The sequence below is a fragment of the Cydia pomonella genome, chromosome 26, assembly GCF_033807575.1.
Source record: "Cydia pomonella isolate Wapato2018A chromosome 26, ilCydPomo1, whole genome shotgun sequence".
NCBI classification, from domain to species: domain Eukaryota; kingdom Metazoa; phylum Arthropoda; class Insecta; order Lepidoptera; family Tortricidae; genus Cydia; species Cydia pomonella.
In genome coordinates, this window is record NC_084728.1 from 2399557 (window position 1) to 2417592 (window position 18036).

General features: G+C 36.8%; 1 protein-coding gene across 1 annotated transcript in view; it reads right to left on the minus strand.

The window, feature by feature from the left end:
* Positions 1 to 13611: 13611 nt before the first annotated feature.
* The window catches only part of LOC133531850 (uncharacterized), a 118823-nt gene continuing 114398 nt past the window's right edge, over positions 13612 to 18036 (minus strand). The window contains exons 28-29 of the mRNA XM_061870245.1: positions 15032 to 15080; positions 13612 to 13941 (exon numbers count right to left, since the gene is read on the minus strand). Coding sequence (XP_061726229.1) covers positions 13889 to 13941; positions 15032 to 15080 — 102 coding nt within the window. The 3' untranslated portion in view covers positions 13612 to 13888. The remainder of the gene's footprint in view (positions 13942 to 15031; positions 15081 to 18036) is intronic.

An 18036-nucleotide genomic window follows, 5' to 3' on the forward strand; every position in this document is an offset into this window, starting at 1 on the left:
AAATTTTAAGCTCCTTACGACTGCCTGTTGCGTCTTGCGAGGTGAATCGGACTGTGCCGAACTGGTGGCGCAATTACTGCGTCTTTTTGTCCCTACGCCAACCAGAGTCAATTTCCGGCCTCGTGACCGTGGTCTACTTGTAGGCCCGAGTTCGCGAACCGTGTCTCACAGAAAATCCCCACTTGTTCGCCCTTTACCCCTCCTGAACGCGCTCTTAGCATCAGCGCCCGAGTGTGATTTATTTGCTGGCAGGTGGAGCGAAGTGCGAGATGAATTGTTGAGGTTCTGTGAGACGATGGATGCACGTCCTTCAACTGTTTGAATGTGGTTGTTATATCTTAGTGTGGTAACCTGCCTAGAAACTGTCGATGCCTAATTAGTAATTGTACCTACATAATATTATTAGTTAACCTATTTTTGTTTCAATTTGTTTGTAGTTTTGCGGTGACTTAGTATATACTGTTATGCTGTACAACTATTTTGGAAATAAATAAATAATAATAAAAATAAATAAATAAATAAATAATCTGACCTTCCAACCCAGACGGTAAACTAGGCCTTGTTGGGATTAGTCCGGTTTCCTCACGATGTTTTCCTTCACCGAAAAGCGACTGGTAAATATCAAATTATATTTCGTACATAAGTTCCGAAAAACTCATTGGTACGAGCCGGGTCTGAATTGAACCCGCGACCTCCGAATTGAAAGTCACACGCTCTTACTGCCAGGCCACCAGCGCTTCACCGTACAGAAATGACACTTCTAACAAAACCGAAGTTTGACAGCGATTCAGGGACGAATTATGCTGTCCCTTTCTAATGTATGGCACTGTCCCTTGCGGTCATTTAGGGTTGTCAAAATTCAAGTCATTATCTTATCTGTGGTGTGGGACGTCAAGTTGTGCCAACGCTGATAATTGCTCGGAGTAATGCTGAGCCGAACAGAGCCGAGAAAAGCCGAAACAAGGAGTGTCAGCCAGGGGAATGAGATTTTTGTAGAATTACCCCTTTATTTTATTTCGGTACATATATATTTGTCAATCAATAATTTCTATTTGGAATATTATCAGCCCTAATACAGTAGCACTTACTGTCCATTAAATGATAACATGATACGATTTTGCCGCCATTTTGAATTCTACCAGTTATTACACCAGTCAACAAAGACGGAATTGAACTGATTATGTCACTGATTCGTAATACATACTCAAAATCTTGAATCGCGCTATAAATATTTTTCTGTGCATATAAGTTTCTATATTATAGAAGAAATATATTGAAGGTATAAAATTACAATATGAATCATATGTGGCTTTCCATCAGAGAAGGGTCCCTTATGGAGCATAAGGACCCTTCAGGCATGGAATGCCAGATTTCATCTTTACATTTCGCAATAATAATAAAAAACGAGCTGCGTAAGACAAAGTTACTTTTCTTCACTGCGTGCAGGTAACAAAGTGCGGATTTACTCATTGTTTTCTATCAGTAAAAGCAGAAACATAACATTTACAGCCCGAGAAAATGATTTGACCAAAATTCATCAAAATCTACTTATTTATTTCGAAGTTATGTTGCGAAACACAACACTGAATACTAACCGGTCCAACAGGTATTAATACAGATTGCTATAAGCATAACCCTTTTTTTTTTCTGTGAGTAAATTAGTATACGATACGAGTAATAATTGAGGCACAATCTAGGGGTTGAGAAAGAGAACACACCTTTTTTTTAAATAAAGTTTCGCAATTTCTCTGAATTGTCACTGTTTATCGTCCTTTAAATGAAAATTTTACACAAAAAGTCCAAATGATAACCTTGAAATTAGTTCTTTTTCTCTTCAGATATCCTGGCAGGACCGCCATGTAAGGTGTGGCGTCAATATTACGTACTATACTACGATAATATACTACGTACGTGTGGGGGTAAGGCATAGTACCAAAGAGAATTAATCAATTAATTTATTAATTAATCTAGTTCGACCAGGGCTGGGGGAGCTGCTAGGCGGCTGAAACTAAAAAGATTGCCAAATATCGAGGTCTCGGCCCCCAATACTTTGTGACATTTGGAGTCGAGACACTAGGGTGGGGTCCAAGCGCTATGGTACTATTCAAGGAATTAAGTAAAAAGCTCATCGATTCTGCCGGCGACCAGAGAGCTGGCAGCTTTCTCTCGCAGCGTATAAGTATTGCCATTCAGCGAGGGAATGCTGTCAGCATCTTTGGCATAATCCCGCGGGGGCCTCATTTACATATATTTTAGTTTAGATTAGTTTTTAATTTTATTATAAGTAGCTATTTTATATGATTGTATATACCATTAATTTTACTTTATCTTAACATAACTCAAATATACAAACCCTCTTGCCACCGTTAAGAGAATTTGAAATAGAGGTGGATTGTCAAAGAAAACTTTGTAGCCACAGTTTTATTGCCATCTTTCAACATATGATAAAAGAACGTCATTTGACTTTGATCCTTTTAACTTTAAATTTGATAACACATTCACTGCCAGGAACCCACCAGGTGGGCGCTCGTAAACTTCACTCGGATGCCGGACAACCCGCTGCGGGAGTTCACTTTATACACAGCTATAGACGACTACCGTCTACGCCAAAGAACCCACCTGGTGAGCGCACATCTTCACAGGCATATCGCAGGGTTGACACCGGCAGAGATTAGCAGATGTGTTAAATATCAAAAAGTGGCGCCATCTAATACAGCATAGGCCAAAGGTATGGCGGCATCGTTTCGAGCGAATTCTCTGTGATAGTACACACCCTTCAGTGTCATGTTAGAGAAGGGCAATATGATTAACCTCATGCCGTCAAAAATTGTTTTGTTTTCTAGACAGTGAATATTGTGTACGTAATAATTAATCTATTGGACTATTGAGTGCTTCGACGTATGCAAATTCGTGTTTCAGTCAGATACACAGCTTTGGCTAAATGTTTATCAACATTGTTTGCCTTCACTTACAGTCACTTACCGTCAATAAAGATATCGGATAAGTGATAGCGTTACAATTACCAGCAATGGCTGATTGTGTTCACTCTTCGTAATCCTAAAAACAGATGTCTATATACTATACACCGAGGGCTGGTAAAACCCGACAGATTTTAAAGATGTTTTCTTGACCGCATCATAGAGAAATAAGAAGTAATAGAGTGCACTCCATACATCAGTTTTGGTACCAAAATGCTTATTATTTTCGCAGTCGACATCTAGCATCGAGTAACGGAACTCTCAGTACTGCTACTCGACAATAGGTATCGCGGCAAACAAAGTCTAATACTCAACGATTTTCAGCTAATATTAAACCAAGCCTTGGAGACCCTCTACATCTCTAAGAATAATTTAATATCTTTTTTTTATAGACTTTTTAATATTTGTTGGTTTTTTTTGTGTAATTTGACATTTAGAGACACTATACATCTCTAATAAAGTATTTATTATTTCATCGATTCCATATTTGTAATGGTTTTTTGGAATTTTTATTGTTTGTAAAAATGGACATGTAAAAGTGCCCCTGTGGCCTATTTGCTGAATAAATGTTTGATATTTGAGTACCTAAGCGTAGGAGTTGAAAATAGAGTTCCGGTTACTCTGGTTATAATATTAGCGGAAAATCGACCGCATTTAGGAGTCCCAGTCAAAGTTTTATGAAATCGGTCTTGTTTTAGAGATATGTAACGATAATGAGAAAAGTGAAAAACGCCTTTTTCGCTGCGACGCTGCCACTAAGTGACTTGGTTTAGATATACATACTGACAGACATTAAAGATTTAAAGGGAACTCGCAATTTTCATCTGTAAATTAAAAATAAACTTTACTTACCTATTTGTTGTAATGTTTTATTCTCGCCAAGATGTAAAAAGAAATAGATGTAGAAAGATGTAAAAATAAAACTGTCATGTGCAGAAAACCCAAAAAAAATATACCAAAAGTCATATAACATGTTTTGCTCCTTATGACCTCAGGAATGCGTGGTTGATTTTACCAGCACACGGTGTATATAGTAATGACTTCTTGGGCAGGTTTTATACCATCAGTTACAATTTTACAGGTGTAAATGTACACGGTGCCGATTGCAGGTGAAAGCAATTAGCTTTAAACTGAATAAATGTATCACGCCGCCATTTTGAAAAGAATCCTGAATCTTAATCGACAAAAAAATCTATTTAATCATTGAACCTCACAAAATTTGATTGAAAGAATCGATTGAGACTTGTGACCTGTAGATGAGAACTTCCGGATATACGAAAGCATTTTTGCCCAACTGAAACGGAGACCTCGCTCGGTCAATAATGTTAATATAATCTGTCAAGCCATTTGCGTCAGTAGAAAAAAAGCTGTTAATTTAAAAAAAATTGGCGGGATGGGTTATTGTCTCATAGAAAATTTGAAATTCGCGCCTTTTTCTCCTGACAAACTTGTTTAACCGGCTATATTTGGAGTACTTTAACCTTTTCAACGCCAAAGACCACTAAAACGGTCATCGTCTGTGGTGCCCGCGACGCCAATGACCATTAAAAAGGCTATGGCGGACGTTGTCAAAGCGACTTTCCTACTGTCAGTTAAGCTTCATATTCGCTCTTCACCAGTTAACTTTTTGGCGTCCATGGCATTTCTTGACACGTGTCGAAAAGCGTTGAAAAGGTTAATCTTTGATTTGGAGTCACGGCGTCTTAGAGCATTTAACCAACCGGAGTCGCCTTTAACAGCTTACCCCTCCTGTCACCCTCTGTCGAAAACCTCGGCAAATGGACTCACGTCATACTTATTGTATGGACTGACGTTTATCTGACATGGCTATTTGTACGTTACGTATAAATAGCCATACAATTGACGTGCCCCTCCCCCGCAAAAATCGGCAAACTGTTTTGTACAGAAAATTACAGACGTAAATTTAACTGGCGCTGGCACTAAAGAATAACACTGCCATCTAGTGAGCCCACTATGATTCTATTTTTGTTCATGTTTAAATGCTGGGATCTTGCCACCTTAACCTTGCTACCTTCATGAGCGCCACTTTTTCAAACCGTTAATACTTTGTTAAGTAGCGACATCTAGTATCGAGTAGAATCCAAACGCAAGTAGCTCATACCACAGGTTAAGGTAGGCTGAATAGTTTTTATGATTGTACATAGATGGCGCCAGTTGGTGACAAATTCGGTCTTTACAGATTTTACCTATTTATTTGATAGTATCATAGAGAAATAACAAAATGCTTATTATATTCGTAGTCGACATCTAGCATCGAGTCGAGTAGCGGAACTCTCAGTAGGTACTGCTACTCGACAATAGATATCGCGGCAAACAAAAAGTCTAATGCTCAACGATTTTCCGCTAATATTATAACCAGAGTAACCGGAAATCTATTTTCAACTCCTACGCTTACTTTAGCTACGCTAGCATTCTGGTACCAAAACTAATGTATGGAGTGAGCACTCTATTACTTCTTATTTCTCTATGTCGTGACCGAGTGGCCAGAAACAAGACATTTTTGACTCTGCTAACATAGGTGGGTATATAATATAGTTCGTGCCATCCACGATGACGCGCAGATTTGTCAAATCTAACCTTTAATAACATGACATTACCAGTCAAGGCCCGCGTCTTCGTGAATGACACGATATATAAGTATATAATAAAAAACATGACATACGCTAAAATCTTTAATATTAACAATTATATACTCTCTACATGTTACAATTAACTTCCATATAAATTACTGCTCTACGGACGTTGCTTACGATTTGACAGTCGAACTGTCAACTGTCACCAGTGTTTGTAGCGCGGCGGAGCGACTTGACAAGCTGTCAAATACAAATATTATTCAAGTTACCCCCTTATTCATCAAACTTAAAGCACTATTCATTTTGTATGGATTGCCATAAAACTGCTTAAAAAAATATTAAGAAAAAGAGAAGATTTTTTTACTAATAAAGTTGTCATTCTTAAAAAGCGCTGGTGGTAAGAGCGTGCGACTTTTAATCCTGAGGTCGCGGGTTCACACCCCGGCTCGTGCCAATGAGTTCTTCGGAACTTATGTACGAAATATCGTTTGATATTTACCAGTCGCTTTTCGGTGAAGGAAAACATCGTGAGGAAACCGGACTAATCCCAATTATGCCTAGTTTACCCTCTGTTGTAAAGTCAGATGGCGGACGCTTCCGTACAAACTAGTGCCTACGCCAATTCTGGGGATTAGTTGCTAAGCGGACCTCAGGCTCCCATTAGCCGTAGCAAAAAGCTAGGAAAACAAGAAGATAAAGAGGATGAATAATGTTGTCATTTTTACCAGGAAAAATCTATTATTAACTTTCGCAAAAAATTACGATTTTTCGTTTTAATGAAAATCCCTTAAACACAAGTTAGCGCTGCAGCTTCCCGTAAATTTTTGACAACATATTAAATTCGAATAGGCAGTATTACTGTAATTTTTTGCCGCCAGAGAGCAGCACTATCACGTTCTAAACCATAGAGTAAGTTATGCATACTGTGCCTTTTTTGAGAACAGTCACTATGACAGCAAGGCGGTTCGTTTACAGAGGGCCTACCGCGAAACTCGAAAATCGAAATTTCGTTATGTGCCTCTTTATCGCTCGAATATGCAAGAGTGATAAAGAGGTAGATAACGAATTATCGATTTTCGTGTTTCGCGGTAGGCCCTCTGTTTGTGCTAGTTAGCAGTATTGCGTAATATCCCCTATTACCTATCACTTCATGAATAAAAATGTGTTACACCAAAAGAAAAGCGAATGAAAGTAACTGTGAATTGTAATGATTGGTCCATTACGTTTCAACTTTAATAACCCTTCCTTCCTAACATCTTGCGTTATTCGACTTGTGCAATAATGGTTCATGACATAGCCATGTGGCGTTCTTAAGGCGATTCACGCACAGACACTCAATACTCATGGTAAGCAGTCACCCCAGCCGCACATATATTACTGGTCAGGCTTTAAGTGTGTATGTGTTCGTGCAAGAAGTTTAACCCTTTTCCAGGCCGCACCAATCTACAAGGTTTTATCAAAAAAATCCAAATATGTTCCAATTAATCCAGCTTTGATGATTAATTTGAAGACAAGTAACATTTCCTGAAAGTGTAATCTAATTTGAACCTTAAATCGGAATGCTAAAGTTGAAATTCTAATGGCGCGTATGTGGTCGATAAATCGTACTATGCCTAGAAAAGGGTTAACTGATTTACTTGCATACATTTTAAAATATGCCGGTACGTGGCGGCAGATCATGTGTGAATTCCCTAAATATTTCTAAACTATTAAACAACTCGATACAGTCAGACCAAGATAAGTTGGCGGCGATTTTGACAGCCTAGACAGTGCAAGTGTTATTTTAAACGTCAAACTTCTAAGAAATTATGACGTTTACTTAACAATTGCACAGCTATCAAAATCACTGCTAACTTAGCTTGGTCTGTCTATTTATTATTTGTAAATCTAGCTTGCCAAGTAACCCGACCGCGAGGGAAGCAACATGCGATAGAAACACACAGAAATCATATGCATGCCGACATTAGTTCATATTTTGTGCTGAAGTTCAATGTGTATAAGACATATAATATGTACATTACGATAATAGTGCGTAAAGTAGGAAATTCGCACGTACAACTCTTTATAGTACAGTCAGCCAAGAAAGTGGTTTACCACTTTTCGACTCTATTACTTGACAAATAGTCTTGGTAAACTACTTTCTTGGCTGACTGTACATATGGCCCTTTAAATTTTCGACATAAGCACGTATAGTATAGTAAGTTAGTATATGTACCGTAATTAATCATAGTATATTTTTTCGAGACATTAAAAAAAACCTAGCGTTGAAGAAACCGGGAAAAATACGGGATTTCTTCAAAACGGCTCGTTTTTTTCAAATTTCCTTCGAAAACACAATGCAAATGTCAGTTACAATACTTTCGAATAAAAGAAATAAAGGTTCTGTATGTTTCAATAAGTATATTTAATAATTACTTTATTTTTGTGCAAAATAATAATTATTTATTTTAGTGGCGTTTATCTCTGTATCTTTAGGTATTTAAATAAAAGTAAATAAAATCTACCCTCAAATGGCTCCTTAAGCCAGTTGAGGGTAGATGAAAGCATTACATGATCAAATAATGTAGGTTAAAGTCGGGTCGTTCAGTGACAGATCCAGGCGGTTTTGTATTCGGTTGGTTAACCAATAAATGTTATAACTACCCGAAAATGTACAAATTGTTTGTTTACTTTTATTTAAATACCTAAACATAGTATAGGTATCATGTTGTTAGGATATGTTTTTTTTTCTTTATTCGTAATTTGTTCTATATGCCTTCATGTTAGATCTGAAATACGTAAATTCTCTAAAACATGTATAATGGCTCTTAAGGTCTTTTTCATATATTGCTTGACCTTTTTATATAATGTATTTAATATTTTGCACAATACCATGAAACTTTTCAGATAATACAGGAGGCAAACTAGCAGACGGATCACCTGATCGTAAGCGATCACCGCCGCCCATGGACACCTGCAACACCAGAGGGGCTGTAAGTGCGTTGCCGGCGTTTAAGATGGTAGTACTCTCTTTAACTTATATCACTTATATGTCGGCACGCATAAGATATCTATTGTCAAAACGAAGACAAAATAACTATTATGATAGGTCTGACAGCTATTTTACAGAATGATTTTTTTTCTTAATGCTTATAGGAGATAATCACTCGTATACTTGTATATGTCTGCAATTTGCCCGTTCTTTTATTTATTTATATATATTTTACTTAATCAATATTTAGGTAAACATGAAAAATAATTAAGTACAACACTGGACAATAAAAACTAACAACTTTACTTTGAAAGATTCAAACTTTTTATATTATATAACAAGCAAAGCCGCAGGCATGTACTAGTATAATATATAACAGATTTCTTGTACTTGTAGACTAAACTAGATAATAATTAAAAAACAACATCACGTTTTCTTAGTGCGCTTTAAATGTCCAAGCTTCTCTAAGAGTTTCATAGATGGCGCTAATATCAAGAGTCGTAACGTAAAATTATTTGAAATATTGTGTCCAGTTTTGATAGTTTTACAGTGAAACGAATAATGAACTAATATTTTCAGGAATATTAACAACAATAACATGTTTGATACATTATTAATTTAAAAAATGCACACGTTTCTCAAAACAAACATTTTTAATTCGATACCAGAGATTCTAATAAACTTATGTAGTAATGTTTTCAGGGTTTGTAACCAGAAAAAGGACGCTTTGTAAGAGTTATTTCAAGCAGTCGCCATCAGATATATCGGAGCAGCCGAAATGTTCACAAATATCTGAACACACACTCGAGGCGTGTTCAGATATTTGGGAGCATTTTAGGCGCTCCGATATATCTGATGGCGACTGTTCATTGACCCGCTTGTTTCTATCTTTATACTCAGTGAATGTTTCTTGATGAGAATAATATACCTGTCATTTTTTGTATCTATATTAAAAATTATTAACGTTTTAATCTTTATCCTAATTTAAATTATAATTTTCATTTCATTTAATTCTGTATTTTTATTTAATTCTTAACTTTTCCTTAAGTCAAATGTATACCAATGATAATGTATGATTATTACTGAATAAACTATATGATATGATGTATGTATGTATGTATGTATGTATGTATGTATGTACTTATGTATGTATGTATGTAAACACTTTATTGTACATAAGGGACAGGTAAAGATATAATAAAAAAAATGTTGGCAATGTACAAAGGCAAACTTCACCTCACCTCACCTCAGCTTTGATACCGCGCGCGCTTAAATATATTGCTGTCTCGCCCATGACGGTCAATGACACTTGCAAGCGGGACAGCGATATTACTATGCGTGTGCGATAAAGCTAGAAATATGCGGGGTCAATGTACATAATTCTTCCTGCTAAGCGTCCTTTAATGTATGGAAATTAATAAAGAATCCAACGTAGGGAGATTTTTTAGTATTATTCAGTGCATTTAATTAAAACCGATGATTGAAATATAGAAAACAATAAAGTATGCACCTTTTTTTGTTAAATCAAGGTCAAACATGAAATTCTTGTAAACATCCCTAGAGTCCGACTAAGCTTAGTCGGCAGCGATATTGATAGCTCAGCCTGGGTTAAGTAAACGTCAGTTTCATAGAAGTTTGACGTTTAAAATAACACTTGCACTGTCTGGGCTGTCAAACCGCTGCCAACTTATCTTGGTTTGACTCTAAAATTAATTATAGTTAGAGGCATCTTACGTAGGTTAAATTAACTTAGAAATAGTAAATTAATTCTCTCTGCGAACGATGCTATTAAGTTTAAAAACAAATTAAAAGTGAAAAAAAAAATCTTGAAAGGGACTTCAAATATTCGCTGTATTGGGAAAGGTCTTGGTAGCTCAGATGGCAGAGCACTGGGCTAGCGATCCGGTGGTCGTGGATTCAAGTTCCAACTAAGACAGTGAATGTTTCCGCTTTTAATTTGTTTTTATAAATAGTAGTTAATTATTTTAAATTAATGGGATACCATATGAAAAAGTGCTTAAAACTGTTCATTTATAAAGACAATATCATTGTATTCCATAGCAAAACTAAAAACTCATGAATTCCATAAATATACTTAATTTATTTTTGTGTAAAATAATAATTATTTATTTTAGTGGCGTTTATTCTCTGTATCTTTAGGTATTTAAATAAAAGTAAGCAAAATCTACCCTCAAACGACTCCTTGAGCCAGTTGAGGGTAGATGAAAACATTACATGATCAAATAATGTAGGTTAAAGTCAGGTCGTTCAGTGACAGATCCAGGCGGTTTTGTATTTGGTTGGTTAACCAAAAAATGTTATAACTACCCGAAAATCTACAAATTGTTTGTTTACGTTTATTTAAATACCTAATGATACAGAATATAGATGAAAACGATATATCATGTTTCTACAACTTAGGCTTTCAACTCGCTCGCTACTGTTTCGCTCAAAATCGTTATCATGTACTTGGCGCAAAACCTTTTAATTTAGGTTTCGCTCGTAAAACCGTAATTTTTAAACAGGTTTTTATGAGAACAGTTCTTGTCAAATTAACCGGTTTCTTCCTACGTCGGTGTCTATGTTTACGTGGCACACCACCAGGCCGACCGGCCGCTTCGTCGCTCGTCGAATAAAACGGATTTTTTATGATACAATAAAGCTCTTAAAACGTTCGCGTTCTTATAAAAGTTCGGAGGAAAACCGAAATAAATCGGTATTTACCGGTATTATAAAAACCGGTTCCGAGCCTTGCTCGCGGCGACATCGTTACGCGCTCGCGGCGAATTCGCTGCGCGCTCTCTTTGCTTTCAACTCGCTCGCAAATCGCCAGTGTGGGCCCTTAAGGTCTGATGGTAAGTTCTCATCTTAGTCTATGAAGGCTTTTTATAGATGAATTATTCTATATCACACGCTATAATAGCAATGATTTTTACATTTCGCTTTTAAATTCATATTATAAAAAAATAAAAATAAAAGTTTTTTGCAGAAATCGCGTAGCGTCTAGTAAACGTAACTGGCGACCGAAGAGCTGGCGGCTTCCTCTCACAGCGTATCAGCTTTGTGATACAACGAGGAAATGCCGCCAGCATCCTTGGTACAATGCCTCAAGGGCCTATTTTAGATTTAAGTTAGTTATAGTAATCCTCTGTATATATCCATTATGTATATTGTTATTGTTAATAAAACATATGTGATAAAAGCAATGATATTGTTTTTATAAAACTCACAGTTAACTGACAAGGCGTCTCTATTGAGTTTATATTGACTAATGAAATTATGAAATCATCAGATATTGTTTCACGTAAATCAAAATCAACCCAACCCAACTCGACTATAATATTCATTTCGATACGCTATAATCAATCAACTATAAAAAAAAACCAATGCGACCAATCACGTGTCGCCGCTATCCCATATAAAAAAAAACGGGCGCGGGGCGGGACTAATTTATCGCGCGTTTATGTCTTTTGTACTACATTTTTGTCTACTGAGATACTTAGCAATTTTCATTAATTATTTAGGTTTTATAATAAAAAAAAAGTATTATTTTATTAGTAGTAGAAAAAGTATTCTATACTATAGTAATATAATTAAGCTTTTCAATATCGTACCTTCCTTAGGCAACTCAGCAAGATTCGTTGCCTAAACACAGTACTCGACTGAAATAGTACATTACGATACAAGTGCGAAAAATAAGAAATTCGAAACGAGTGGCGATAAATTCATCGACACAAGTTGCGAATTATCTATTCGCACATGTATCGTACAACGTTTTACAGTACATATGGCCCTTTAAATGTTTGACACAGTAACGTAATATGCTAATTTGCGCACTAGTGCGGTAAAGTAGCACCATATGTACTGTAAATTATATTACTATTATTATATACTATTGTCACTAATGTATGGATATTTTCATAAATGTCAGAATTTTACCATTTATCTCAATAAAGACCCCTTGCAAAAAAAACCATTTCAAATCATTCCATCGTCAAAGGAAATCCGCTTACAGCCGTTACAATACATATAAAAAAAACATCACTAGGTTATAGTCTATGCAATTTAGTTTAAAAAAAAATGACAAAAATGACTAGTTTCTTTGCGATGTGAGATCTCCATAGAGGCTATTTTCCTTTGACTTCAGGTTATTTTTACGAGCCACCCCACACTAGCGTCTCCCGAGCGGCTATAACTCTGTATATTTAGGTGTTTAAATAAATGTAAACAAACAATTTGTACATTTTCGGGTAGTTATAACATTTATTGGTTAACCAAGAAATACAAAACCGCCTGGATCTGTCACTGAACGACCCGACTTTAACCTACATTATTTGATCATATAATGTTTTCATCTACCCTCAACTGGCTTAAGGAGCCATTTGAGGGTAGATTTGGTTTACTTTTATTTAAATACCTAAAGATACAGAGTATAGTCAACTCTATGGCTGCTGCTCGACGCAACGTTGGCGCAACTGCGCAGAGACGCCATTTTCGGCATCTTTAGGTATTTAAATAAAAGTAAACCAAATCTACCCTCAAATGGCTCCTTAAGCCAGTTGAGGGTAGATGAAAACATTACATGATCAAATAATGTAGGTTAAAGTCAGGTCGTTCAGTGACAGATCCAGGCGGTTTGGTATTTGGTTGGTTAACCAAGGAATATTATAACTACCCGAAAATGTACAAATAGTTTTTTTACTTTTATTTAAATACCTAAAGATACAGAGTATATATGCCGACGCTCAAAAGACGCTAGTGTGGATTTTAAGGCATTCTTATAAATTGTCACTATTTAAAATCACATATTTGTAGGTATTTTTAAGTAAGTTTTGTGGGAAAATTATCAGTATATGTATGTTTTTTTTAAAGAATGCCTTAATTGTATTAAACTATTGACTGTCACAATTGGCCGAGTAATATTAAAGATTATTCTATTGTTTTTATTTTATTTATTTTTATAACGTTCCGAAATCCGCCTTTATAATAAATAGAGGTAAATCAATTAAAGGATAAAATGATTATTAAAAAAAAAAACAATAAGCCGCACTTCGCGTCTTTAATATTTTTTAATGTTTTCTATCAGAACGTATTTCGCGTATTTTTATAAAATATCACTTACACACTTCGTCCAAAATAGGCATTGCCAGCTTCGTGTTATTAGACGACCTCGCTACTCTCGACCATTAATATCGCATTTCGCCCTCAATTACCCGACTATTGTAATTACGATAGCTTATTTTGAATAAAGTTTTCATGAAATAGTAAATGTATCCTTATTCTTACTACTATAAGATTTATAAAGGCGGATCAGGGGACGTGTTAGTGTGTGTGTGTAGGATATGTTAACGTCGTCCGTTGCGCGTGTCCGGGTGCGGCCGCCGCGGGTGGTTCAGAGCTGTAAAAGGACAAAATAGTACATTACGATACAAGTGCGAAAAATAGGAAATTCGAAACGAGTGGCGATAAATTAAAACACGACCGAAGGGAGTGTTTTAAATCGACACGAGTTGCGAATTACCTATTCGCACTATATCGTACAACGTTTTACAGTACATATGGCCCTTTAAATGTTCGACACAGTAACGTAATATGCTACTTCTCGCACTAGTGCTATAAAGTAGCCCCATATGTACTGTAATATGAATTACTTAACTAGCTTTAAAAGCTAGTAATTTGCTGCGCCTTCGTATGCGTGGAATTAGCAATTTGTGTAGCTTTTTTCTATGAAAATGTAAATATTTTCAATATTGCTTTCTTAGGGTTAGAAATGAGGATATTAGGTATAATCTGAGAAATATATTACAAGAAAAAATTACTGTATCGTATCTGGAGAAGCTCAAACTTGGTGTTTTGAAAAATATTTTTATTGTAATAAAAAAAAGTAACTGAAATGTATTGACGTGATATATTTTTAGAATCAGCTTAAATAACCCTTTCATTTAATACTACACACGATAGGTTTCTGAACATTTTTTTTATCCCATACAAAAAAACACCGACCGACGTGGTATAAAAAAAAAACCGGACAAGTGCGAGACGGACTCGCCCACCGAGGGTTCCGTACTTTTTAGTATTTGTTGTTATAGCGGCAACAGAAATACATCATCTGTGAAAATTTCCACTGTCTAGCTATCACGGTTCATGAGAGGTTGGTGACAGACGGACGGACGGACAGCGGAGTCTTAGTAATAGGGTCCCGTTTTAACCTTTAGGTACGGAACCCTAAAATAGTACATTACGATACAAGTGCGAAAAATAGGAAATTCGAAACGAGTGGCGATAAATTAAAACACGACCGAAGGGAGTGTTTTAAATCGACACGAGTTGCGAATTACCTATTCGCACATGTATCGTACAACGTTTTACAGTACATATGGCCCTTTAAATGTTCTACACAGTAACGTAATATGCTACTTCTCGCACTAGTGCTATAAAGTAGCCCCATATGTACTGTAAAAGATATATTTGTACAGTATAGTTATTACCTGGATGCACGGGACCGGGGGACCGTCTGCACCAGTTTCCGGGAGACATCTGTGAATCAATACTCCATTTTAACAAGAAAACAAACAATAAAATTGAAAAAAAAAATCTTTTGGTCTTGTGATTGACTGGTAGAGAATGCCACGAGGCAATAAGCCCGTCTTTTTGCCTTTTTGATTTGCAATAAAGTTGAAAATACAATAAAAATAAGAAAAGTAAAGAAATCCCGAAAATGTACTATAATAACCAACTTGAAATAATCAAAGCTTCTCCATGGTCATCCAAAATTAAAAACCGGCCAAGTGCGAGTAGGACTCGCACAGGAAGGGTTCCGTACCATTATCTATAAAAACGGTCACCCATCCAAGTACTGACCCCGCCCGACGTTGCTTAACTTCGGTGATTGGATGAGAACCTCGAAATTGGAAAGAAATATTTATTTTATTCTGTTTTTAGTATTTGTTCTTATAGCGGCAACAGAAATACATAATCTGTAGAAATTTCAACTAGCTAACTATCACGGTTCATGAGATACAGCTGGTGACAGACGGACGGACAGACAGCGGAGTCTCAGTAATAGGGTCCCGTTTGACCCTTTGGGTACGGAACCCTAAAAATGATAGAAGAAACCTAAAGATGATGACATGGACCTATATGGCTGACTGGTAGAGAATGCCATAACCATTAAGTCCACCATTTGTACCTTTAATAACTTAAACTACTAAATTTAATATTCCATTTTATGACAGCCAAGATAAGTGGGAGACCAAATGTTTCTTGGAGAAATTTGAACATTAACTTTATCGAGTGGAGGAATAAAATTTGAGTGTTATTTATTTTATTTTTGGTCGACTCAATTCCCGGGCAAGACAAGAATTAAAAAAATATCTGAGTGCGGTTTTGTTTCTTTTTAAAAATAAAATAATGATTCCTTGAAGTAAAATGAGCTAACATAAGATTTTAAGGCACTTCCACTCCCTGGAGTAGAAGTGCCTTAAAACCCCATTATTCATTTATTTATTATTTTATTTTATTCGGAAACCCAACAGCTTAAGTAAACTAAAACTAGGTTAACATAGATATGTATCAGAGAAGCCAATTACAGGTTTCCACAGACAGGATACAAAGGTAGTCATAGTACAGGTTAGCATTTTTATCCACACTGTACATATATCATACAAAATCTGTTTGACAAGGTTCAAAGGTCGTCCTCATGATGTTTCACAGTGGGTATATATTTATGTATGTATGTATTTATATTTATGTATCATATTATTTATGTACGTATAATTTTATATAGGTAATATTGTGATATTTTTTTTTGTCATTTTACTCTGTATTCTGACCCTGCACCAATTATGATCTTTCGGTTTGGCTCATGGTTGACTGGTAGAGAATGCCTTCTGGCATTAAGTCCGCCATTTGTACTCTTCATGTATTGTGCAATAAAGTTTAAATAAATAAAAAAAAAATAATAATCTACTGTTGTTATCAAAGAATGATATAATTTGTGTAAGTAGATTTTAAGAAATTGTCAGGTAAATCACATTTTAAGTTCTGTTCCTATTCACCCAGCCGTCCCTAGTGCGTCGGGTATGTTCGCAGAGGCGCGCACTGATGGCTTTCATGCCGTCAGAAGAGAGTAGCGTCACTGTGGAACAGAGTACGCGACAGCTCTAACACTGTCCTGTCTGACCGGTCTGGCCTAGTGGGTAGTGACCCTGCCTATAAAGACGATGGTCCCGGGTTCAAATCCTAGTAAGGGCATTTATTCGTGTGATGAGCATGGATATTTGTTCCTGAGTCATGGGTGTTTTCTATGTATTTAAGTATTTATAAATATTTATATATTATATATATCGTTGCCTGAGTACCCGCAACACAAGCCTTATTGAGCTTACTGTGGTACTTAGTCAATTTGTGTCATATTGTCTTATAATATTTATTTATTTATTTATCCTGAGGGCCTACCGCGAATCACGTTCGACGTGTTGCATTCCTGTCACACTTATGTTCGAATTTGCAAGTGGGACAGAGAGGCAACACGTCGAACGCGGTTCGCGGTAGGTCTTCTGAGCATGTTCGCTGAGCGCTTGGACTGCCCCATGACAAAACACCAGGTAGAAATCATGACTGGGCAAACAAAGTAATGATTTCTACCTAGTGCCGCTAATATATATATATTTTTAATACTACGTCGGTGGCAAACAAGCATACGGCCCGTATGATGGTAAGCAGTCTCCGCAGCCTACGCACGCCCGCAACTCCAGAGAAGTCACATGCGCGTTGCCGACCCTAACCCCCTCCCTTTCATTGGGCTCTGGCAACCTTACTCACGGCAGGAACACGACACTATGAGTAGGGTCTAGTGTTATTTGGCTGCGGTTTTCTGTAAGGTGGAGGTACTTCCCCAGTACTGCTCTAGATACGTGACTTGTCTAAGGCGTTCGACGTTGCGGATCATAACCTCCTGACTTACAAACTTCAGCACTATGGCTTAGCAGGTCCCGCGTTGGCGTTGATGGCAGATCTGCTACGGAACAGGAAACAGCTTGTTTTGGCTGACAGTGGTCGCGTACGATCTGACGCAGTGGTCACAAGTATGGGCGTCGCTCAGGGACCTGCCCAATGCTGTTGGCTGTGGAGAGACCTTCATCTACGCTGACGATGTTGCAGTTGTTGTGCACGCAGAGTCATATGAGGAGCTCGAAAAAAAGTTGAATGTGACTGCCGCAACAATAGCAAACTGGTTTAGTATCAATGGTCTCATACTAAACACTCAAAAAACTCATCTCATTAATTTTGATCTTTCTGGACGCCAAATGAGATCGTTATCAGTGCTAGCTAAGGGTGATGTGATTGAACAGGTCACTAACTCAACCTTCTTGGGATTTGAGCTAGACAGTGGACTCACCTGGAGCTGTCACATTAATAAGGTGTGCAATAAACTCGCTACAGCATGTTTCGCGTTAAAACGACTCGCACGAGTCCTGCCTGTGGAAACTGT